Below are 25,222 nucleotides of genomic sequence, written 5' to 3' on the forward strand. Positions count from 1 at the left end.
TAAATTAAAATACTAGTCCTAATGTTTAACTGAAGATAATTAAGCTATGTGTTTCGCAAGTACTTTATTGTTAGCAAACATGTATTTCATTTTTTGTAAAGTGAATATAGGTTGTTAGAAAATCCCTATTGGTATGAGCCAGCAAGCTGGTGTGGATTTATTTTTGTCGGTAAACCATAAACACCAGCTAATTTCAAAACTAGAAACGAAAAAATAAACTACTCAAACAGAAAATATAACAAAACGCAACACGAAAGAAAATATGAAACTGCGCAAATAAATGCAAACAATCCAATACCACAGAGCTTGTTTGCATCAGTACAGTACAACAACCACATTGATCTGGATTAAGACATAGAAATCATACATTCTACGCATGGGGTTGGAGAGCACTTGAAAACAGGACAAATAACAAAATCCTGTTAAAACTTCATTTGAATTGCCTTTTTTACAAGGGTAAGTAGTTAGGTTGTACGAATCAAAAATATTGCTGGTATTGAAGCAAATTTAAATGGTGTACGACTTTTTTTGTATATTGACAAAAAGTTTTTGTAATTAAGACAGATCAAACTAAACAACATTTTACCAGACAGGCTTGCTCGGCTAAATACAAACTTCATTATATTTTTTGTCCCAGTAATTGGCTCATATAATCACGTGATACTAACATTGTGACGTCATGCATTGCAGGGGTATATAATCATTTGGTAGCAAAAAAATTAATAAATACGAGTTGCCATTATAAAGGTTACTATACCCTTTTAACTCAACATGGAGAAAAATTGAACATTTAAAACATTGTCATTAGAAAAATTGTTTTCTTCCAGATTTGTTCATGGCTCGAAAATTAATTAATTCCAGGGAGTTTAGTCAATTCTAGTGTGGTGTAGCGCCATCTACTGGCCGTACAGGTTGTCGATTTGTTCTCTGTATCGTTGCTCGAGAGCTTTCCTCTTCAGTTTGAACGCGGCTGTGATGAGACCGTCTTCCGGTAACCATGGTGACGGCTCTACAAACATCTTCTGTGGGATTTCGAATTTTTGCAGCTTGGCTGAAAAAAACAAACCATGGTTGCAACAAAAGAAATCAATGCAGGAGAAATCTTTCCCGTTTAAGTAGATTAAATCTCTAGTTTTATCTAGATCAGGTTTTCAGTACAATTCCTACATATTTTGGACGTGGTTGCGATTGCGTTCTTCAATTCCTTATTCATTGTTGGATCCTGACACAATTCTTCGTATGGTTTTTGAATTCCTTTGCTTGTTGCGACATTCGTCAATGCTTTTTCATTAGGAATCACGAATGCCAGGGCGTATGGTTGGGAGCTGTGGGATAAATATCACCGGTCACAAACTGGCAGATCAATTAATAGGTAGAGTATTTTGATTACAATAACGTTACCTGTTGGCGTACACCCATACGTTGTCAATAAGAGGAGACGATTTGAGTTTTGCCTCAATGCTTCCCAATGCAAGATATTCACCGTGCGATAACTTCACCAAATCCTTCTTACGATCTGCAAAGCAAATTGTAATGTTACCACTGTGGATACCAGCAACGTTTGGTTGATCACGTTAATTGCTTACACACAGATTGCCTGGTCAAAATCTACACACCAATTTTGTCGTTAACGAACCACAGATTTAGCGAAAACACTTTTATGTTACATCAGACCCGTCTATAATCTTGGTCTATTACGGGATAACTTTAAGCATGGAACTGCATTGTAACGGTAAAACAGAAAACAGCCTTCACTGTAAACCGTTTAAAAACTAGAAGAGTGGCTTTCTGATATACTTCCATTTTATATATTCTATACGATATTTACCAATTTACGATACACATCATTTGATCTACACATATGATTGTTTTTGTAAACAAAAACAAATGGGTCCCCACACGCGCGTTTGTGCAGATTTACAGTAAACAAACGTTGCGGTGATTTTTAGATTCTTAAGGACAAATTTTTAGAAAGCATTAACCCAACAAAAAAAAATTGTTCGTATTCTTTTTGCACTATTATTGTCATGTAATTACAAAAACATTAAAAAAACGTAACAAAGACTTAAATCTAATCTCTTGCTTTGACCCAGATATTGTCGTCCAAGATCGGATTTTGAACACAATTTTTTTTAGAAAGCTGTAACAGTTGTGTTACAGACACTTTAAATTAAAAAGCAATTCGCTACAAGTGTATACATAACAAATTGTTTTTCATTTAACTTTGTTTCGCAAAACGAGTACCATTGACCTGTAGTAATCTCTCAGGGTGAACACGCCAAACGACTGTTTGACCTTTTGACACCGTTTTCAATAGCACGCCGTCCTTGGTGTTCAACAATACTGTTTAACCTAATTTATACATGAGTATTGACTCCTTAATTGATTGTCAAAAAAACGCTACGTTATGACGAAAGAAAGGTCTGAGCTGTGTTTGTAATACTTACTAGTTGACCTTAAGTAACCCGTGATCATGCGGCGGCCAACCTGACAACGAGCATTTAAAAAACATTTATTTGGCAAAAAGTCAAGTTAACTTTTTCATCTTTACTTTGATTAACAAAGTTTTGCTTGACATATACAAAACCGAAGCACGGTTATCAGGTTTAAATCACGTCATAGGTGTAAAACCTTCGCCAAAACTAAAAATGTGAGTGATAACTTAATAAAACGACATAGCATTGCTGTGCAAAACAGCTGATTTCTAATCACTGAAACGACGTCTCGTAAAACGTCTGTCCGACGTCAAGCTGAGCCCTCCCGCTATCGTAAACCAGTGAGTTACTCTCTTGGTACTTTTGCCTACAGTGTCTTTCTTGACCAAACGAGCGTTAGACACATTTACGTTTCGGGGGCCTGTGGGTGAACCGCTGGGTCATTCGGGGTCAATCTTCTAGAGGATCAAGTTCAGATTGATAACTAAGATATGTCCAAATTTGAATAAATTTGAAGCACTTTTTCTTTACCAAACGAGCGTTACAAAGCAGCGTTAAAAAATATACGTTTCGGGGGCCTGTGGGTGAACCGCTGGGTCAATCGGGGTGAAACTTCAGGAGGATCAAATTTGGATTATTAACTAACATCTCTGTAAATTTGAATAAATTTGAAGCACTCTTTCTTGACCAAACGCGTATAACAAACCAGCGTTAGACAGAAAAAAGAAAAAAAAATACGGACAAAAACAATATGTGTCCCCTTCAGAGAAGGGGACCCATAATAACAGGTGTGGTCTAAATAGCACGAAAGTTTAAGAAGCATAGTGGCACAAAGCCATATTTTACCAAAAGTTTTCTTACCAATAATCCGGATTGCACCATCATCATCAACCTGGCCGATGTCTCCAGTTTTAAACCATCTCTGTCCGTTCTCGTCCACATAGAAATCTTCTGCAGTTTTCTCTGGTTTTTTGAAGTAACCCTGGGTGATGTTGGGACCACCGATGTGGATTTCACCCTGGGGGTGGGGCTTGTTAGACGGGGAATACCCACCTAAAAGGGGTAAATGTAAGAGGTTAAGTTTTGGTGTTGGTGTGAAATTTTTCTGGCACATTTTGTGGATAGATTTCGCCTCAGAAGCCATTTTGTTTCATGTTCAAATATATTGTCAAATGACACGCAAAAAATTTTCCTCATAGGCAAAATCACGTGGTTTATATAAAGGTTGGCCATTGCTTATTAGGCGATATATGATTTCTCTTAACATGCACGTGAGCTACCTTCTTCCCATGCCACCAGCTTCACTTCACAGCAAGGCAGGGGTGGACCAACGCGACCTGTGCTGAAGTCTTCAAGTACCTGGAAACAAAGAATTATGACGAACGGGCCAAAACATAACAAGCTACTGAGTAGGGATTTCAGTATTAATATTTCACCATACAAGTCGGGAATCGAACCAGCGACCTCTGCAACTGACCTGTGACACTGTGGTTGCCCCACACGTCTCTGTGAGCCCGTACCCCTGTCCGATGGGGGCGCACATGCAAATATTCATGAACCGTTGTGTCTGTGCGTCCATGGGGGCTCCCCCGGACAAAAGCGCGCGAACCTTTCCACCCAACAATGCCCTCGGCGCTTTAAAGATAACTCTGCAAACCAAACACGTCATCAATAATACTTGTGACGTCATAAAGTATCAATGACGTAACGCATTCGTCACAATGGCACGGGTGTGTACCTGTTCAGAACTGGTGTGTCGTTTCCACGTTCTACCTCTTTGTATTTATATTTGTAGGCGACTTTGAATAACTTTTTCTTCAGTGGGCTTGCTTCGTCCACGTTCTGCATTACAGCTTTCCTCATGCGTTCCATAATTTCCTGACAAACAAAAACACGTCATTTACTCCACTTAATGCGTCACAAAGGTTGGCAGTTTATTGCACTTAATTTTTGCCGAAGTGCTGGAGTTGTATACAGAATTTATAGATAGTTTTAGGACCAGCATGTGATCAACGAAGGGGGCAACTGAACTTTCAACACTAGGATATGGTAAAGTTCTGAGAGCACACATTAACACAGGAAGCTTACCGGTACAGCTGCCATCAGTGTGGGTTGCAGGACTGATGCGTCACCCTTACTACCTTTCTTGATACGACTTGATTTATCTGATAAAGTGAGGGGGGAGGAATATCCAATGCGAGCACCGCTACATATCATAATGTTTTCTGCAAATTAAATATGGGTTTATTATTACGTTAATATATAGAAAAAGCAAGGGATATCAAATTAATTTGTGGTTTTGCAGAGAAATTCATATCAGTAATAAATCATTGCACTCACCCGCTGCAAGTTCGAGCACATGAGCCAACGGTAAGTATCCGATGTAAACATCTGTAGTGCTGGAAAACAATGACATAAATATTAACATATACAGAAAAAAAACTGTGATCTTTAAATGCCCCAGACCTTGGTAACAATGCTTACTTGAGATTTGGGACACGAGTTCCGATTCCACTCATCCCCGCCACAAAATTCGAGTGATTGATCAGAACTCCCTTAGGGTCTCCTGACTGCCCACTAGTGTACATAATAATCCCAAGGTCGTCGGATTTTGGCGTATCCCTCTCAAGCTGTCTTCCCTCCTCTGATCTGCCCATCGCTTCGATCTGTGACGTCACAAAAAGTCAGTTATGACGTAACAAAGGTTATCAACATTCTCAGAGGTTGTACTTTATGTAAAAAAAGCAATGCTTTTTGCTAGTTGCTAGACAAAGGCAGAAGTTTGACAAGCATTCTGATTTGTGGGTGACGTTTTATTGCTTAAAGGTAAACCTCGTTTTGGTTTGGGGTCGCCATTAAAACCTCGCAACATTCAACGGTCAATAAAGGGTTTGCTACTCCCCATTACATCGGTTGTGTCAAAACTTACTTCATACCAACTCAACCGAGTTTTTATGAGCGCTATCTTTTATTTCGATTTTTTGCTGGGTCATCGACAAAAATACAGCAGAGGTAACTTCAGGACATACCAAATATGGCAGTGGAGTTTGTACGATGCGACGATGTATTAATAGCACTAAAGTTAAACTTTAACTGGGCAAAGATTAATTACAGAGTCTGTCGTGACTTTAAGGAATGTTTGCTAACAAATAATACGGATTCAATGCCATGAAAGTAATAAGCAAAAGCAACATACATTTTATTAATTAATGGATTATTAAACTGCCAACAAAACGTATCATGCAAATGTATATTATTGATTAATTCGATTTTAAATCCTGGCAGTAAGCGTTGTTGGAAATTTTCTCGCATATTATCAAACTACTACTTTAGTTTTGAAATAATCACTTACATGACTGAATGTGTGCAACGTTATTTTTTCGTCCAGATTTAAATCTTTTACGGGGCAATCTTCAACGTATATAATGTGTGTGACGGACGGGATGTCAGCTAGACAGTTCTGAAAATCAAAAAGCACATCTTGGAATAATTGTCACCAACATTTAGTAATGTATTAACCAAAGCATGGTTTATTATACCAGCAACAGCGGTATTCACAATTAACAGAGCCACATTATTTTCTCATGAAGTTTTTTAATAAACAACAGAAAGGTCGTATTACATATGTATAGATGTAATATGGCATGACACAAGTAAGAAAAAGAAAGATTCATTCAAGTCCTCACCTTCAATCTTGAGTTAAGCAGTGACGCACACGTGATGACGTGTGTGACCTCAGTTTCGTTCAGCGCATGCGCAATGCCTTCCTCACCCAAAGTGGCATACACAGTAACCGCTGGGAAGTTTTGACGGAAACACGCCTGCAAATAATTTGAAACGTGTTGCATAGCGTAATGTGTGTCCTGATACACGTTATGCAATAATGTGGACTCCACCAGGACTGTGGTTCAACTTAAACAGCTTTACAATATCATTCCAAATTTGCCGATGAACTCAATCTATAACATTAAACGACGGACTGGAAAATAGACTGATCTATAGTTTGATCATACTAAGCTACTTCGTTCAGCTTTTAAACCCGGTACAAGTATAGTTAAGTCTACAAGTTAATTTAATAGCAATCGATTAAAGATGGTCGGAAGTAATAAAATGTTCTTAAGACATTTTTGAGGAAGCTATCAGATTGTATTTTCAAAAACCGTGGCGCTTTTCAAGGCATCATAAGTACATTACGTCACTGCGAGATGCTGTTGCAATTGCAGAAATCTAAATTTAATCAATAAAAACTCGTTGTGAACCAAAGTTGTAGCTGTAACCTACGAAGCTTTGGCGTTTCGTGACACATAGTGACCTTTATATTTGACCGCAAGTAACCTTTGGGTGCCTGCCAACCGAAATAATACCGTTGATAGGTATCGGTAAAGTTTATCCGTTGGCATGACTACAACCAAAGCGCTGAATTCGGGGTTTCCCCACTATTTGTTTCATGAAAGTTGGTTTGGAATTGATAAAATATGCGTTTCTCGCAAAACACCCACTTTAACAGGAAAAGACTCATAAAACAAGGAAACCGACTACCTACGTTATACAGCCATGCCACGCAAACACACAAACTATAAACTGTGACGCTCGTAAAACGACCAAAGTCCATGTTAGTATAGGAAGCATTCAGCGCTTGGAACGCAATGTTTGGATTGCAATGTCTAATGCTCCTATGCCAGGAAAAGTTTGAATTGGGCGTCTCCCTGCAAATATAACTTGCGGCTGTTGAAGATTTGGCGGGAAAGCGGGGAACTTTTCGTTCCACATTTGAGTGGGTTTGAATAAAGTAAGGGGCCAACATTTTACGATAGGCTAACCGGCTTATGTTGTAGTTGTACGTGAAAAAGCGGGCTTGATTCGGACCTGACTTTACACTCTGTGTCAGTATTTTTAAATTGATTTAACAAGATAAGTAACCAGTTGCTGGACCTGACCTAATGCCAAACAGCTCTACAACGTTTGCTCAAGACCATTCGTGTATTGTGTAGGTTGTCTTGCTTTTTTCCCCGAGGCTGCAATGTATAGGCTTGTCAATCAAATTTTCGGGCCTAAACGGGCCTAAACGGGCTTTTCAAAAACGATTCGGGTTCGGGTCGGGTTTCGGGTTTCAATTTCAGGCCCGTTGACAACTCTGTACTGGGACTATAGACACAATACAGCAACGATAGGCAAAGGAGTAATTTTTTTGTGGATCGTGCAGTGAAAACATGTACGCGTAAAAACATTTACCTAACAAAGTCATAACACAGTCGCATCCGCAAGGGACATAACCGTACAAAGTCAGTTTTAAACCGCGCTATCATCTGAGAAGTTTTCAATAAACATTTCGTCATACCTGGATAGAAATCATCCACTCTGCCCTGGTGTCGAGGAAAATTGCGATTTTTTCTCTCGGTTTTAAACCACAGAGCGACAGACCCCTTCCGAGATTGACAACACGTGCAAAGACATCTTTGTAACTCTCCCATTTGTATTCGCCGAAAATCGCCTAAACAAATCAACATGTATTAGAAGTTCAGTTCTTACCGAGTTCTCCAGTTCTTACCGGGCAGTTCGGTAAGCTTGCTTAAGAACAATGCTATTCCACACACAAAAATTTTAACTTTTTTATTGGAACAATTTATTCAAACTTTACATTTTAAAACAATTTATTTGGACTTAACAAAAATTAAACGGTTGCATAAATATATGCACCCTAAACACAACTAACGAACAAACTGTTACAAGCAACTCTTAAAATGTCTTATTCATGTGGTCAACTCAACGGAAAATGTTTAAACAATAAAGTTGTAAAAAAACTTTTGCCAACTGACCTTCTTGAAAACTTTTCCGTCTGGTTGTTTTTCATCTTCTTCAGACAACAATTCTCTTGTTCCCAAGCACGGCAGGTTCGCGTGGGTTTTCGCTGCGTCCTCGAAAATCTTGTCCATCGTTTTATGATCTTTATGAGCGGTATGCATCAGTGAGCCCATGTTTTCAACACAACGGTACGGCGAGTCTGTAAACATAAAAATCAAGTTAAATAGAAGTGTCATTAGTGTGCGTTTACCGTCAATGCAACTTCGGGCATAACAATGCTACATATAAAGATACCAAATTTAATGTAAATCACAGTACGCCAGGCCCATTAATGGCGCCATACCGAATCAGCTGGCATTCACCAGCATGTGGCACTTCAATGGGCCTGGCGTACTGTGATTTATATATGAGTGTGCCGTGATCGCTGGTCTGCATGAACGCTTCAGGGCTGTTCCCAGTTACGAATTTATGTTCATCTTAAACCTAATTTCCAAACGCTTTTTTCGGCAGGAGATAACAACATGTTCAGTGCTGGATTAAGGGTCTGCTGGCCTGTAGGCACATTTTATAAGTGGCCCGAAATACAGGGTTGCCAACTAAAAAAATAGAATTATCAGTGTTGCCAAATCATTGTCACAAAGATCGTTGTTGTAAAATGGCCTGGATTTTTGACTGGCCTGTAGGCACGTGCCTACTTTGCCTAATGGTTAATCCGGCACTGAACATGTTAGTCGTATAGTAGAAACAATGTGTTAGGCTTTTACCTGCGCCAGACCGGACTCTCTTCGCTTTCAACCGACGTGACATGTTGATAAGATATTCCCTCAAATCGCTAGATACCAGAGATTCAACAAGTAACCAGGGAATGAACGCAGCAGTGCTGAACAGCCACCAAAACACGTAAGCTAAGTCGTCGATACCTGTAACAACCATCGGTCAGTGCAGAAAAAAGCTTGCGTCAGCAAAAATACACACCACGTGGCAAATTACGTCATAAAGCAACAACAGTGATTATTTGAAAAAGTATTGGTTGAAAACGAATAGTTGCTCTGATGCAGCAGAAGCCATGCATTGCAGGTGGTAAAAACGGCTTTGTTAGTACGTTCACATGGAAAAACTAAAGTCTAAAAATCCGCTCCGTCTAAACTTGGACAAAATACCTGACCTGTAACATGTGCTACAATAAAACTCATAACGACCTGTCTTCAATACACATCTACAAACATACAACTTACTGACAATTGCATATGCTCAGCACATACTGTGCAATCAATCGTTGCAATAAACATATCATGCATAACAGCGTAATCTGCCTTCACAGAGCTTTTCATGTGACTAAAGGGGATTGATATCTGATCTCGTCCTTGACTGGACCTAGATAATCGGATTCTGCAGAACACTGAACGAATTCGAACAGCGGGTATAAGCTCTGTGCTATAAGCAGTTACTGGATCAATTCGAACTTGTTAACTGACGATGCCTCGTTCTAAGACCGAAAAGCACAACACTACTGGGACAGCAAGTTGTACAAATTAAGAAAACGCACAAATCTTGCAAAAAACTGGTAAACCTTTATTTAAACTACTCAATTACAAGTTAATGTTCCTTATTTCGCAAATACCAGACTGAACTATAAACTATGAAAATTCTTCCTCGAGCCGTTTATCTGATTCTAAATTTCATAATCTCAAACGTTGGTTAAGCGCTGCAAAAACAACCCTATGATCTGAGCTTTGGCTGTGGTCTATATAACGACGGTTCTTAATTACGTAAGCAACATTTGAAGAGTCGTATATCACCCGAAATCCGTTTCTCTATAGCAGATATAGACATGCACGCGTAAGCAATGTTGAGAAATGGCAAAAAGATCGTAGCAAGCAAAACAGCAAGTCTACATGCAGCATGCAATGACGACAACTTACTAATGGCAATGATATCAGATGGTGAAATTATTACAGGACAAAAGAGACAGCTATGGTATCTGCGAAGGGCGATTGCAAGCTATGATCTGTGCACTGATTCCATCAAGTATGTAAAATATTAATCAATGTGTCAATATCTTTGTGGCTTCGTACATAAGTCAAGCAATTAAGTTAACAACGTGCTTAGGTCCGAACCTAGTTTTACAAGTGGGGTGAGCTATAGCCGCTTAAATGCATAACACCATGAAAAAGTTCACTCCAAAAAGCAATTAAGTTATTAACATCATTGCGCTTCACCTCCAATTACATGCACACAATATCACAAGCCTTAAATTGTCCTAAAGCAATAGCCTAGAAGTCCATACCAAAGCCAAGTATTGCGTCATAATGTACGTATTAATGACGTTGTTACTGAGAAACGTATTAAAAATAAAAAATAAACAGAACGTCTCAAACTCAAGCGACTTGAAAAATCGTAAACGTTAATCTTGAGATAGATTAATCGTTGTTAAGCTGAACCAGCAAATGAAAAGACATAATCCAACCGACAAGCACTACAACCGCCACATACCAATCAACTGAAGACTTACCCATATTGAATTCCTTTTTCAGGCCCAAAGAGTGGTCGAATTTAAATAGACAGCAATATCAGATGTCAATTGTCTTACAGTTGAACTGGACTAAAGGGGTGAACAACTGTGAATGACACCAACAGAATCACGTTAAATCCTTGTCCTACTTACATGTACAGCACATGGCATTCGGACTTTGGCACAGCAAGACCACTGTGGACTTTGTACATTTTTACACGACGTGTTTAAGAAGTCTAACACCGACTTTTCAAATAAAATTTCGCAATCTTAGTTCTTATTCAAAGTCTGAGTAAGGGGAAATGATTTTTAGGTACAGAAGTCCACACGGGTGTTCGCATTTGACATTTTCATGCCGGTTTAATACAACACCAGCCTTGTACATGCAACCGCATGATGCCTGACAAGAGTGATTCAAAACTGCCACTTGTTTGGCCGGGTTTTGCGGCTACTGGTCCTAATCGATCACAAAATACTTACAATACAGAAAACATTCCTGCTCTTGGGCGCAAATAACCTTTCTCATGTAAACCTTAAACGAGTTGAGATTCAGAAATTACGTTACCATGCGCGGGTTAGCCACTACACCGAACATAACACAAGTTTTCATGTTATGAAATAATAATTGTCAACTAAATTTCGTTTTAACGACAGTTAGATCACTTTGCTGCATAAATTTCACCTAACACGAATTCTACTTGTAACATCTCAACACTTTTTTAACAATTTTAGTCAAGGCTAATAGATCATTCATGTAACATTGCACTGAGCACGACCGTATAGGAGAAGCCCACAACTACCAAGAACCGACAGTTTCTAATCAAGGCCGGTAGAGCAAACCGCCGTAATAGTAACAAAGTAAACATTAGCATGCCACGTTACAAAGGGCCTGCCCAGTTATGCCTGGAGGCATTGGGATCAATTAGTACAAAGCGGGAAGTGTTGACATAAGTGACTTGACACGATTTTGCAGTCGACCTGTTTTTTGCGCGCAACTCATGCAAGCAATAGTACACTGTACAACACTGCACACTTTGTTGATAACACCGAAAATTATACACATCAGAATCCGGACTTACATAACTGCCTACCTACCGTTTACCTCTGTGCAACTGGTATGGAATAATCAAAAACTCGCAATTTATTTGAATATTAAGTCGTGATGACGCAATACCTCATCCTTTACGCAAGTCACGATGTGAAACACGTTTGTTATTCATTTCATATGATTGACAGACGAATTGACGAGTATTGCGATGATATGTAGGTTATGCCGCGCTATGTAATGTTATTTACGTGCGTTAAGCGCTCTTCGTCATATCAATTTCGTGACGGAATCAGATTTAACCGATCGCCTGATTCTGCAAAACATGCTTATTCTATACAGCAGGTATTAAATGCAAACATGTTTAGGTCAACTTAAAACACGGGGCCGTTACGGGTATGTCAAACTTACGTACGCACGCAAAAGAACTTCAAATACTCATTCGAAGTGACGATTGTAACGCGTTTTTGCGGCGATCCGAATGGCGGCTTACTCATGCGTGAAGCTATTGTTTTGCCGGCCGCATTTTCCTGCGTTCGTCATTCACTGTGACGCATCGATCGAAAACAACAAACGTCTTGTGACATCACAATGCAAAGGGTTTCTTATGTTGCAGTGTCACAATGGTGCGTTATCAGCAAATTAATAATTCAGCAAACAGGTCTTTTAAGTTGTGTATGTTGGAGACATTATATGACATACAAAGTCTCTGCAATCTTCTAAAAACTAAATTTCCATCCATTCTTTCACATGACAAACATGTTAGGCAGTTTTTCCAATAACATGCAAAGACAAAATCTGCTTAAATGCACAGCATTGAATAATATTGTGCACATATACATATATACAAGCATTCATGGCATGTTGCATGTTAATCATTATTGATTAATTGTTGAATATAATTGCCATAAACAATATTTTGATTTTTAAATCTGTGCCATAATTCTATTCACATCTGTCCCACTGAGCAAAATTTTTCATAAGGTAACAGACAATTAAATAGTAGATTTTTATATTTAATCTAAAGCATCTTTATTATGGAAAAAAAATTAACCACCAGAAGAAATATTTTCTTTTTCTTTTTTTTTATGTGATAGACAAGCATTGATACTGATCAAAATACATTTGATTATGGCAATAATATCTAATATCATATAGTATTATGCAACATTTCAATTTTCTAACTTTTATATAATTATTCAGCAAAGGTGTTGCATAAATCCAAAATGAAGTCATATACAAATTTTTTACCATTTTTTCAAGAATATAGGTAAAGCTCATAAAATTTTGGCACAAACTTGTAGGTGATTAAGCAGGTTTATGAGGCAGTTGTCCTAGTATTGTAAACAATACATTTCACCTATAGCTTTTCCCTGACCTTCATACGACCTCAAGTTACGGCTAATGACAGTTGACAAAGCTTTTACGACTGGTTTAACAACATAAAGAGCACAAACACAAAAGCCACTGAACATTGTAACAAAATCTGGGCTATGAAGTCTCACTACAGCCACGATGAAATAAAACCAAGGTCAAATCAACAACTGCAATATTAGCACCTTTGGCACCCTTTTCAGCATATGTGTGGCTTGATTAACTAATGCAGACGAGAAATAATCCAATTCCACACCTTGCAACTGCAAACAACCACTCACAGTCAAAGCTATACGACTTCGCTGCTCATTTGGCCGCAATGACTGAATGACACAGAGTAACCTCTAGCACGTGTTTGGTAGTAACCCCTGTACTACACCAGGCGAGGGTACAAAGTCCACGCGCCGCGCGAAACCGTTTGTGACGTCATCGAACGCGCGACGCTGTGTGGAACGGAAAAAAGGGCGAAGAAATTTTATCCTCAGTATCGACCCACGGTGCTTTGGGATTTCAGAGGCTGCTGGTTGAACAATTACAAGTGTACAATGAAATCATTTTCTACAACAATGAACAATAAAGGCTGCCTTGTCTTATGTAGTTTTGGCAGCCATTAGCACAAACGAATACATAGGAACATAAAATGAATGCCTTGGTAAAATTGGTTCTTAGTAGTTCAAGCCATGTTAAATTAGCATAGAGGAACGTCGTGCGTTTAGTATGAGATGAATACGCGAAACTGCTCATGAAGTTTTGCATTTTTGCCACCTCATCACACGACAATAAGTCAATGTGTTAATTTGCTATGAGTAACGATGCGAAAACCTTGACTTTACCATTATCAAAAATTAGATGCACTCCCGTAGGACCCATATCCAACTACCATACACACGTAACCCAGATAACTTCTGCGCATGCGCATCAATCAAAACTGAAATTCGTTTGGTTTGTTTGCTTCATAATTGCTTATTATTAATTAAAACAACTCCGAAATGCTTGTTGTAACAGCTGTCAATTTACATATTTATTTTCAATGCTACTTATTAGGATGTTTTGGTGTTGTAAGTCGGTGATGATATTCAAATGAGTTTGAGCAAGGCAGTTCTTGCTCAAATGGAAAGAAAAGACCGAGATGAGGCTATAGAAGCCACAAACTTCTGTGTACTTCTGTGGGTTATGTAAGTTTCTCGTCAATGCGAATGAATATTTTATGTTTAGTGATCGCCAGGTAGGTATTAAACTAGGTAAGGCATGTTGAGATGGTCGTGCCACAAAATGGGCCTGAGTTTCGAAAACCGCTAGGAAGCGCTAGGCAGTAAGTCTAAAACCAAGTAGGCCTACGGTAGAATTTTTTTACAGCTTTATAAATCATCCTTTACCACTTTAATGTAAAAAAAACATAAGCTACACGGCGTTGTGCGGACGAAACCATTCCAAAGTTTGCTACAAAAACGCGTTTTATCGACATTTTGGAATTTTAATTCTATCTTGAACATTTACTTTCTAAACGGAAATCACAATTTGCAGTAATTTTATTAACCATTGTGCAGTTACCTAAGTTTTATCAAAAAAGCGAAACAGACGAGCTAATCAAAAACTGTTAAGGTAACCAAACTAACAAAATTCACATCAAACAAATTTTGCCGCAAATATTAGTTCGACACGACCCAGTTTTTAACTAACATGTAACAAAGTGTATTAGCAGCTTCCGCCCCTGTAGCCAGAACACAGGAAGGCACGATGGGTCGAAAAGTGGTGTTCGGTGTAATTAATTAATGCTTGTTGCGCTACAAGCAAGTATACCCTTGTCAGACTTCCCTTTGCATGTGTTGCGTGTTGGGAGGCAAAAGCTTGGTAACCATCATCTATATAAGCATAGTTTCTATAGTTAAAATTTCCATCAATTAAGATGAATAATTAAGCGATAAAAAACGCTGGTTTCACAAGATTTTGCAGGCAAACAATGTTTTTCTGTAAAAAAAACTTGACCTCATTTTTAGTCTAAAAATAACTCTTCATCTAAAAACGGTGTTTTAAGATTTTTGACCAAATCAAACGGGAGACAAACTTGGCAAAAGTAGCAGAAAATTATCGCTTTCAGCATTTACTTGCAACGCCCTGCATGGTGTTTATTATTGGCCGGAATGTAACAATGCGTGGTAGCCAAAAACGTAATGACTGATGCGGTAAACGTCAAAACAAAACTGGCTGCGCAGTGTTATGTTGCTGCTTTTTTAGAGCGATGAAAGATGTAAACAGTTTCTACCAATTTTTATATTTAGCATTTAGACTTTGGGCACAAACAGTTTTTCTATAGGTTTGATGGCACCAGGCATAAAAGTTGTGCAAAGTTTCAAAGCAAAATTTCACCGCAAATCCAACTTCACAAAGTTAGGCAGGTCAGGCAAATTCAGAAGTCTTGTGATGAACTTGTTAACCATGCTCTGGACGATTTGATTGACATATTGTCGTACCACGTCGACGTTATTCGGACGTTTCAAGCGCGCCTCGCGTTCCAAGGAGGGAAGTGGAACGTTCCCCTGACAAGCGACGTCGTATGAATGTCTGTAATTTGCCGCTGATTGAAAGGTGGCTGTGGGTGAACTTGCAGAGTAACTGGAAAAATCACAGCATTTACTTCTCTTGAATACGTTCAAATCTTCTGTACATGACAACGTTGTTGCTTCGTGTTTTTGATTTAATGCAGTAAACCTCGGTTAATCCGGATCTTTGCCTAATTCGGATAAAACTTGAAGTACAAATGATTTGTAATGTGGAAAGCTTTAACTAATCGACATCGGTTAATCTGGATCTTCGCCTAATCCGGACAATTTTTTGGCTCCGGTTTGTTGTATATTGTTTTTTTGGCGGTAGGAGAAAGCCCTTTTTAGTAAATTCGTTCAAATTCTGCTAACTGATTAGTTTCTTACAAGTCAAAAGAAAATAAGCATTAGAAAGTTGCAAATGGACATCGTTTAGTTTGTTGCTATATTATTTTGAAATTGGAGTTCTGACGTTTTTTATCTTTTATGCTACAATGCTGTCATTTGAAGGTCACAGTAATACTTTCACTGTTGCTAGATACATTTGTTAGTATAGGCAGAAAGGATGTGACCACCAACACTCTTTATTGAGCATCACACACATGTCTTACATACAGTTTGTGTGCAACGCCAATTAAACTATCAGTTATATATGAAACGAACAAGGAAGTATTTTAAACATTTAAAAGGAAGATTATTGTTGCCAACAGTTAAAAGCTTGTTGCTAAATTATGCAACGGCCGCGTAGCTTGATATTTTTGTTGCTTTCTGTCAAGGGTGTATACGGTAAACAATATTGACAACAGCTCCGATATAGTTAATAGCTTTTGGTTAAAGGAAGAGGGTTTAACATCCTCAAATTCTGGAGGAAGTTTGTTAATTTAGTTGGGCTAGAAATCCTTTTCTGTGCATTCGCCTGAACAGTAAAAATAACTGCCACTATATTAATTTGTCCTGTTTCATTGATGTTTTTGGAGCTTAGAGATAATTAGCACGATTTTAAGTGACTACAAGCAAAAGTAAAAGTGAGTTTTAGTCAAATTTGCCAACAGAAGTAGACGTAATATTACGTTTCTATTACTCACTTTAAAAAACAGTATATCGTCTAATGCAGTGGTTCTTAACCTGGGGTTCGTGGACCCCCAAGGGGTCCATGGGATGGTTTCAGGGGGTCCACGGAGGGAAATATTATAAGTATCGTTAACCAACAGAAGAATATTTTTAAGTATCTCAACCGTTTTTACAATACTGCATATGAGTGCACGCTGTTAATTACACCTTAATTATGCCAAGAACAATTACTTTTTGTGATTGTCTTCCCTATTGTGACATCATAACACAAATGGACAATGGACTTTATAGGACGTGATTTGTGAAATTATACACACCATAAATATTATCAATTAGATGCGTTGGCCACTACAATACAGAAACGTCATTGAATTTAAAGGACTGTGAAGGCGGATTTAAATGCTTCAAAAGCATGACAGGGTATAATGCAAGAAGCGTGAAACATAAAAACACCTATCGTAAATTGCGTTGGGGGTCCGTAGACTTACAAAATTCAGAAAAGGGGTCCGTGACTACAAAAAGGTTAAGAACCACTGGTCTAATGTAAATGATGTACTTTACCACCGTAATAGCAAGGTATTAAGCAGAAATTACCAAACAATGCCATAAAACAAACGGGGGAAACTAAACATTTGCTTCGTGGTAATATTCAATTTGCTATAGTTTACCACTGTTATAAAAGAAGAATATGTTATAGCCTCGAAGTTAATAAGGATTTAATTTAATTGAAAACTTTGACACAGTCGTTTCAATTGACGCCAATCAACGGGGTGTTACCATATGGAAGGCTTGTTGCAATTTGGTAGAATCAGCCAGCAGCAACTGTACGAACGAAGTTCCGTGTACGTTTAGATTGCAGTAGACTGGAGAATAGTTTTACTTGTATTGTGTTGCTGCTAAATACTCTAGTCAAAAATTAAAGCTTAAAAGCGTCCTAACTTTAGACACTACAAGTGTTTGGTGTTAAAAGGTGATTTTGGTCATTGTAGGCTTGAAAAAAACCTTTTTATCACGTTCACGTGGAGTACATGAGCCGTGAACCTTTTACCCGTAAGTTAATAAACTATTAAACCTTATGGAAGTTTTAAGGAACTAAATATCAGCAGTAAACCAACCACTATTATACACCCACAATAGATTGTGCACTGACGAGTAATGACTATGACGCCACAATCCCCTAATCAATTTCCGCTTGGTGCAAGATAAAGGGGTGGAAGGTTTTGAACTAGCTATGGTGTGTTTGTTTTTTGGTCGATAATTGAGTGTTTGGTCGCTACTGACCCAACGTGGACTGTATGTATGTGTAAGACGGACTGCTGGTTAGTGTATTTGCTTAGTATGAGATAATTGTTTGTCAGGTAGGCCCAATAGTGAGATTTTTTGTACTCTTTTCGTAAATCTGATACTACTTAAACGGTTTCTCATGTCCGTTTTTAGAATTCTGAAGCATTTCTGATGCATTTAGTTTAAAAACTGAACGTGGTCTTTCTAAATCCGCAAATTTAAACAGTAAAAAGTAAATTTAAACAGTAAAATCTCTTCTGATAATCTTACAAACGAATTTAGCACAGAGCTATCAAGAATTTTTCTATTTTTAGAATCTTGTAGTTTGTACCGGTTACGTAAAAGTTGCTTTTAAAAATAGCAGCAATTGTGAGAGCAATGTCCGGCAAATAGATAACAGGATTATTCGTCAAAATTCGGTAAAATAAAGAAACAAATATGAAGTTGGAAGTAAAAAGAAAACATCGACAAACGATGGTGGATCGGAAAAGCCTCAGGGTAAACAATCGATTCATTCCATAACTATTGTCCGATAGAATCACGTCATTATCTAATATTATGACTAAATAATAAAAAGTGCATTAGTTAAGTATTACTTTTATTTGCAGCGTGGTTTGGGACATTATATCAAGAGCACGCCAGGTTTTAACAAAAAATCTTACGGGGAAATCATGTTCAAGGATTTTGGAACACGTGTCACATATTCTGCGGTAAGTTGGAAAAATTAATATATTCAAGTATATTTTTGCATTAATAGCCTAAAATTTTTACTAATTTTATAGTTTGTCAAAATATAAACACAAGCCAATACGACCAAAATTGTTTTGATTTATTTTAAAACCTAATGCAATTCTCAAGTTCGCAAATGCACACAAGCTGTTTGCTGACATTTGCAAATTGTAATGTCTAGTAGAAATAGCAAAGCTTTCAACAGGACACCTAATTATTGCACCTAATTAATAGTAATTAGCACACTATACACATCTACGCTGCTATGACGTAATGATACGAATTATACAGATGTCAAAACCAGACTTTTATGATAAATGTGCGCAGTTAATCTATTTGTCTTATAATGTACGAATTTTCCTCCACTAGTTTATGCATAACTTTATTCATTACGTAACCATTTGTCTAAATTTTATTTTTTTTATACTTTTTCGGTGTGTTTTCAGTTTTTCACATGCAGTCCAAACGTTAATCCCGAAGACGTTGTTCGAGTTTTGCGCGAATTCTGGAATTTGAGTGTTCCGAATATTGTGGTATCGATAGCGGGCAATTTTCGTCGCTATGACAACCATTGGCAGGAAATAATGGATAACACTTGGATTTTCACAAGCGGGACTTCCCCGGCACAGGCTACGTCATACGCCTGTTCGATTGCAATTGTCGAGATGGGATCGGTGGCAAACAATGGGGTGCTTTATTCCATCACAAACGAGGTATAAAGTGGGAGAAAATATAATTAAACATGGCCATGACGTTTAACTGCACGTCATTTATTTCAAATTTTAACAATTCGATAAAATGGATAAGAAGTATCATATTGATTTAAAATGTTTATGCGTATACCTATGACTAAAAATAAATATGTGTCTTTATAAAAAGAGGTCAAACAACCCAATTGTTTACAAAATTTTAAATCGATAGCAACATAAGTCTATTAAATCTTTATGCACTTAGGATAGAACTTCAAGTGCGACAAAGCGAATATGTTTTATGATTTTATAAATTTTCTGTGCAGGGCTTGTTTCCAGCTGTGTACAAAGCCACCAAGATATCGGGCGAAGGGAAACGACTGGACTTCGCTCACACCCACTTTATATTCGTGCAAGGAGACGCTTGGCAGACGTTACAATTCAGGGAAAACCTCCTCAGTTACATCGCAACTATTCCCATCGAGATGGACGCTTCCTTCACCGAATGTTAGTGACGTATATGGCTGATGACGTGGGTCGATCTAATGACGTCATGCTTTTCAGTAATTTTTTTCCGTTTAAATTTGGACCAATACCGACTTCTGTTTTCCCCCTCTATTAAATTAATTCACACTGACAAACCGTATAGGGTTTTAACCCTAATTTGAATATAAGTTTAACTTTAAAATCCTAATTTGAATTCAAGCATGAGTGGGTCTCGTGGTCCCCAGGAAGCCCCTTTGCGGAACTTCGGGTCTCTATGGGAAGCGGGTCTATATAAAAGCCATCGTTTTGCAGTTTCGGCCTTTGAAACTATCTATCATATACGACTCCAAATAAATATAATTTTTATTATTCCCCGCACATTCTAGGGGAAGTAGGAGAAATAAAATTTATCGTTTTGCAGTTTCGGCTTAAGCCGATTGTACAATTGTACGGCTACACTTAATATTTTGTTTTTCAGTTTTTACAATACCTATTGTTGTTGCCATGGTTTCGGAAGAACCTGGGGCATTGATCCACGTCACAGGGTGTATCGCAGAAAATCACCCGCTGGTGGTTTCCCAGGGAGCCCAGAAAGTATCAGCTATCCTCAACGAAATCGCAATGTAAGTTTCATGTCATGTGTCACTTTTACCCAAACTAAAATGCAAGCAACAGATTTATTCTGTTATTTTGCCATATTTCGTTTATGGAAAGCCTAATTGATTTTGCGCAGTACAAGTAACTACCACATGCTTTGTGTAAATATAAATGTCTTTCACAACATCTGTCCCTCTAATACGGTGGTTCCCAACCTTTTTTTAGTCATAGACCCCTTTTATAAATTTTATACGCCTGTGGACCCCCAACGTAATTTTCAGTAGGTCTCTGTGTGTTTTTCGTTTCTTGCATTATACGTCATTATACTTTTTGGGCAGAATTTTAATCAACCTTCACAGTCCTTAATCTCAATAAAGTTCTGTACTGTAGCAACAATAAGATAAATTTTCAAGTGTCAATAGTTACTATAAATTCTATTGTTCATGTGTGTTATGATGTCCCAATGGAGATAACAATCATAAAAAAGTAATTTTTCCTGAAACGGAGGTTTGGTAAACAGTCTGAACTTGTATGGAGAATTGTGAAAACGGTTCGAAAACTCACAAACATATTACTGTTGAAATAAGCTATTGCTGCCAGGCATAATGTATGACTAAGTATTGCTCATCCAGCAGTTTTATTGTAAACAATCGACGTTTCGACGTCCTATACAAGACGCCTTCATCAGGATAATGACATAACTTGCAGGACAAATTTCTTTTAAAGCGACAAAATGCAAACAACACACATGCAGCCGCGTAATCTTGTTATCGCTGTTTTACATGTGTGTTGTTTGCATTTTGTCGCTTTAAAAGAAATTTGTCCTGCAAGTTATGTCATTATCCTGATGAAGGCGTCTTGTATAGGACGTCGAAACGTCGATTGTTTACAATAAAACTGCTGGATGAGCAATACTTAGTCACATATTACTGTTGGTTAATGGTACTAAACATGTTTGCCTTCACGGACCCCCTAAAACCATCTCACGAACCCCAGTTTGGGAACCACTGCTCTTATAGTATAGTCATGTTAATGTCAACGATCAAGTCAAACTGTTTTAGTAAAGCGACAATAAAAAAAGCAAATGCGTCTAATCAAATGAATAAACACGACGTCGGTAAAAGTCGAAATATAAATGTCGGCTATACAGGCATCGTCGGTCTCTAAAACCTGCAAACAACGAAGGTTAATTTCTTTGTTGGGATTTGAACCACCAACCTGTTGAACAACTTGTACTGTGTTTAGATCACGTGAGATGAGTGGACTTGAAAGTTACCTGAGAACGCCCGAGTACTTCACTCGAGTTAAGGAACTCTGCTCAGGAGTACCGGAAGACATGGATCGACAGAGAGTGGAGGAGAGTGTGAGGAAACGCGTCCTCCCGAGAAAAGATGTAAGAAATCTGGTTGGTGGATTTAAAATCTTCACAGTACATCTAAAATCTTTGCTGTGCTCTGTAACGATGGACTGAAAATTTGTCGCTGAGTCAGCATGCAACGGTTGTCAAATACGTACACCAATATATTGGTGATTTTAAAACACTTTATTTATTACGGGAATTGTGAATTACAAATAAAAGTCCTTCGAATAGCACAAAAAAGATAAATAACTTTGACTATTCAGTTGCTGTTATCGCAAAGGTAATTTATATTTCCGTAATCAAGTTACTTTAGCGCCAAGGAATCACTTTATGTGCGTTGAAATATCGACGTGCATTCTCACGTTAAGTTGTGTTTCAGGTGACGTTCTACCCCAGTCCGACCGATTCGTGCCTCACCTTGGCCGTTCTACACAGCATTATCGCAAGTAGGTGAAGTTTACAAATCTGTAGTGTAGATTTTCACAAAATTTCAAACGTATGGTATTAAGCTCAACCTATATATTGTTGCCATTAAATTGTCTTTTTAAGGTAACTTTACATGACCCTGCTTCAAAAGTTAGGTGGAAAGTGAATAAAATTGTACTGCAGTACTGTACATGTACAGTTGCTCATTCTATAACCTTTTTGTTGGAACTAAGTCAAACTCATCACAAAATTGTTCAATTTGGCCGGAAAACTGAATGAAATGTGTCTATGAGGAAGTCTACGACTAGGCCATACCTAATATGCTAATATGTGTAGATGGAAAATCATCCTTTCGTTCACAAATCCGTCTCGCACTCGCCTGGAATCGGATGGACGTGATACGTCATCTTGTTCCGTCGCGTGAAGTCTTCGAGAAAGAAGAGGACGCTTACATGGTTTACCTCACTATGGCTCTAACCCTGGATAGATCCGAGTTCCTGGAATATCTCAAAGAGCTTGGAATCAGTCTGTGGAACTCACTTACTGTTAAAACTCTATGGACTTTATATTACAAGGTAACAAGGAGCGGAACGTTGCGGGTTTAAATCTTGCCTTGAACGGACTTTTCTTATATTTTTAAAATGTTTATTTGTAGTTCGCTATTTAATACGCAAAGATAAAAAAATACATCTACAACATTAGCAAATGTAAAAAACAATATGTGTATGTTAAGTATACTTACCTTGGCCGCTTTCGAAAATTTAATACTATTTTAAACTAAGGTAAAACCTTATGCCTTAAGTGCTTTAAAAACTAGCTTTTGATCCACAATGTTTAGTAGCTGATTAAGATAATCTGCTTGTCATAATCATGTTAGGAAGTAAAGTATGACGGCAGGAAGAGTTAGAGAACATCCTGTACATATTTCTCGCTCGTCCTCGCTTGCTTAATAACAACAACAACTAAAACGTCAAACAAACCTTCCTGTAACAAAACAAACTCATCACTAACCGAAGGCGACTTAAACTGTTTTTGTTTCAAGCCTTTGTTCAAGGAGGGTTTCGAAACCCGGGTTTCCCCTACTTTACACGGTCTCGTGGCATCTTACAGTGACGCAAAAACCCAATTGTTACGTCACGTTGGAAAAGCGATCACCACCTTGACACGCCATCAAGTGTCGGAATTGTACAACTCGCAAAAATATCAGTACTTTGACGCAGCCGGTAAGAGCCTGTATTTCAGTTATTTTCTCGTTTAAAACTCACATTAAACCTGTTGTAGTGCCTGTTGTTATAGGCCAAGGATCTAAACCCGATCACCTCAAAACTTTTCACGTGACTGGACATAGCTTGCCTTAAAAATTCATTATAAGCTGGGATGGGATTCGAACTCACGTCGCAAATTCATTGAAACTAAAATCATTAGGTTTACACCCAAACTGCCATGACTTAGTTTAACCGTTTTTTTAATGTGAGATTGAGCTTCTTAACCAATGTAACTATATAAAAGTTGCTAATATATCTCTTATAGATAATAGGCCAGTGCTTCTTAATTAATAAACCCAGAAATTTTGCAAACGTATTTCTTATTGTGTTTGTGGCGAAAACAGAATTTACGGACCACAAAGCTCGTGCGACGACCACAATGATTTCCCAGGTGGATGAGACTCCGGTTGTTCCTCATCCTGAGAGGGATCTTTTCTTCTGGTGCCTCCTCATGGGAAAGAACGAACTAGCATCCCTCTTCTGGAAGGGAGGATACTCACTGATGGGTTAGTGCCGGGTTCTGTCAATTATCGTGACGTCAGACCTCTGCAACGTCATTGAATTCGACGTCACCGTATATAATAGCCAGTGAAATAACAATTTTAGACACATCTCATTCTTCTACTTTGAGCCGAAGGTCAGTTAAGATGAACATAAATTCATAACTGCCCTGAAGCGCCTATTCAGACGAGTCCCGGCAAGACTCCTGTCGTGGGTTCGAATCCCACCGCAGGCTAGATTTTTCTAGCCTACGCCTTGCCATATGGTGGTGAATGCTTGGTGACCAGGCAGATTCGGTACAAGGCCTTCAATGGGCCTGGCGTACTGTGATCTAGTCGAAGGTCATTTACGACTACGTCATTTACAAATCATCTTGACGTCAGCAACTTTATTGAATTTGTTGTCGTTTTGACCAAATCTTATATAATAGCTAGTTGAATAACAAGTTTTTTAATAATATGTTAGACAAGTTTTATTTTTCTCGTTTGAAAAGTTTGCTAATGATACGAATGTTGAATGTTGGATAGTTAGCCAAAGGTCATTTGGGGACAGATAGATTAATAATAATGACATCATTTCCAGCTTCTGCAATCATTGCGAGCGCTGTGACGAAATCCCAAGCCGACATGCTTGACAACACATTGCAAGGAAGTGACGTAGCCGAAAGCCTTTACGAACAATCGACGTAAGTTCCGGTCACAATTAACTTTGTTTTAATCACTCTACTTTCATATATTTAATCATCATAATCATTATGTTTGTGACAGGATGCATATGCAGATATCCTCATAATGTATACTTGTACTTAAATAACTTAAACTAAAATCCCAGTTCGTTTTCTGGTGGATAAACACTTTGGCAGCGACAGATTTATTAACATTCTTTACCAATTTTATGAATTTTACCCAGTTGGATGTCTTATGTGTACAGTTTCACTGACATGATATGTGTACGCTTTTTTATACATACCGATGATGCTGTAAAGGCGAAATATATATTTTAAGGGCGAATCACCGTTTTTCATAAACTCAGAGGCAATATATATCTTAGTGTCTTAAAGACGAATGACTTAATGTTTCATTACCTCAACCCATTAATTTAATTAC

General features: G+C 38.1%; 1 protein-coding gene across 2 annotated transcripts; it reads right to left on the reverse strand.

Annotated features, from left to right (window-relative positions):
* Positions 1 to 128: 128 nt before the first annotated feature.
* LOC145222131 (long-chain-fatty-acid--CoA ligase 4-like) lies at positions 129 to 10,887 on the reverse strand. 2 transcript variants are annotated; one of them, XM_080088172.1, is made up of 17 exons: positions 10,750 to 10,887; positions 10,160 to 10,252; positions 9,002 to 9,157; positions 8,252 to 8,436; positions 7,774 to 7,926; positions 6,122 to 6,256; positions 5,788 to 5,895; positions 4,920 to 5,101; positions 4,776 to 4,834; positions 4,524 to 4,660; positions 4,174 to 4,313; positions 3,913 to 4,084; positions 3,716 to 3,794; positions 3,297 to 3,488; positions 1,402 to 1,516; positions 1,168 to 1,325; positions 129 to 1,051 (listed from the first exon to the last, which is right to left on the reverse strand). In XM_080088172.1, the coding sequence occupies exons 3-17, from the start codon at positions 9,042 to 9,044 to the stop codon at positions 897 to 899; spliced, it is 2,013 nt and encodes a 670-aa protein (XP_079944298.1). In that variant the 5' UTR covers positions 9,045 to 9,157; positions 10,160 to 10,252; positions 10,750 to 10,887; the 3' UTR covers positions 129 to 896. The 2 variants fall into 2 exon arrangements, with proteins under 2 accessions (XP_079944298.1, XP_079944296.1); XM_080088170.1 differs by lacking the exon at positions 10,160 to 10,252.
* Between the last annotated feature and the right edge of the window lie 14,335 nt (positions 10,888 to 25,222).

This window comes from Phallusia mammillata, chromosome 4 (genome assembly GCF_965637545.1).
Source record: "Phallusia mammillata chromosome 4, kaPhaMamm4.hap1.1, whole genome shotgun sequence".
NCBI lineage: Eukaryota > Metazoa > Chordata > Ascidiacea > Phlebobranchia > Ascidiidae > Phallusia > Phallusia mammillata.

Excerpts from the sequence above, each read along its gene's own strand:
- LOC145222131 (XM_080088170.1), bottom strand. Across the intron at positions 4,835-4,919 it reads ACTCGTGTCCCAAATCTCAA|CACTACAGATGTTTACATCG; the intron begins GTAAGCATTGTT and ends ATTGTTTTCCAG. Across the intron at positions 3,795-3,912 it reads GGGCAACCACAGTGTCACAG|GTACTTGAAGACTTCAGCAC; the intron begins GTCAGTTGCAGA and ends CTTTGTTTCCAG.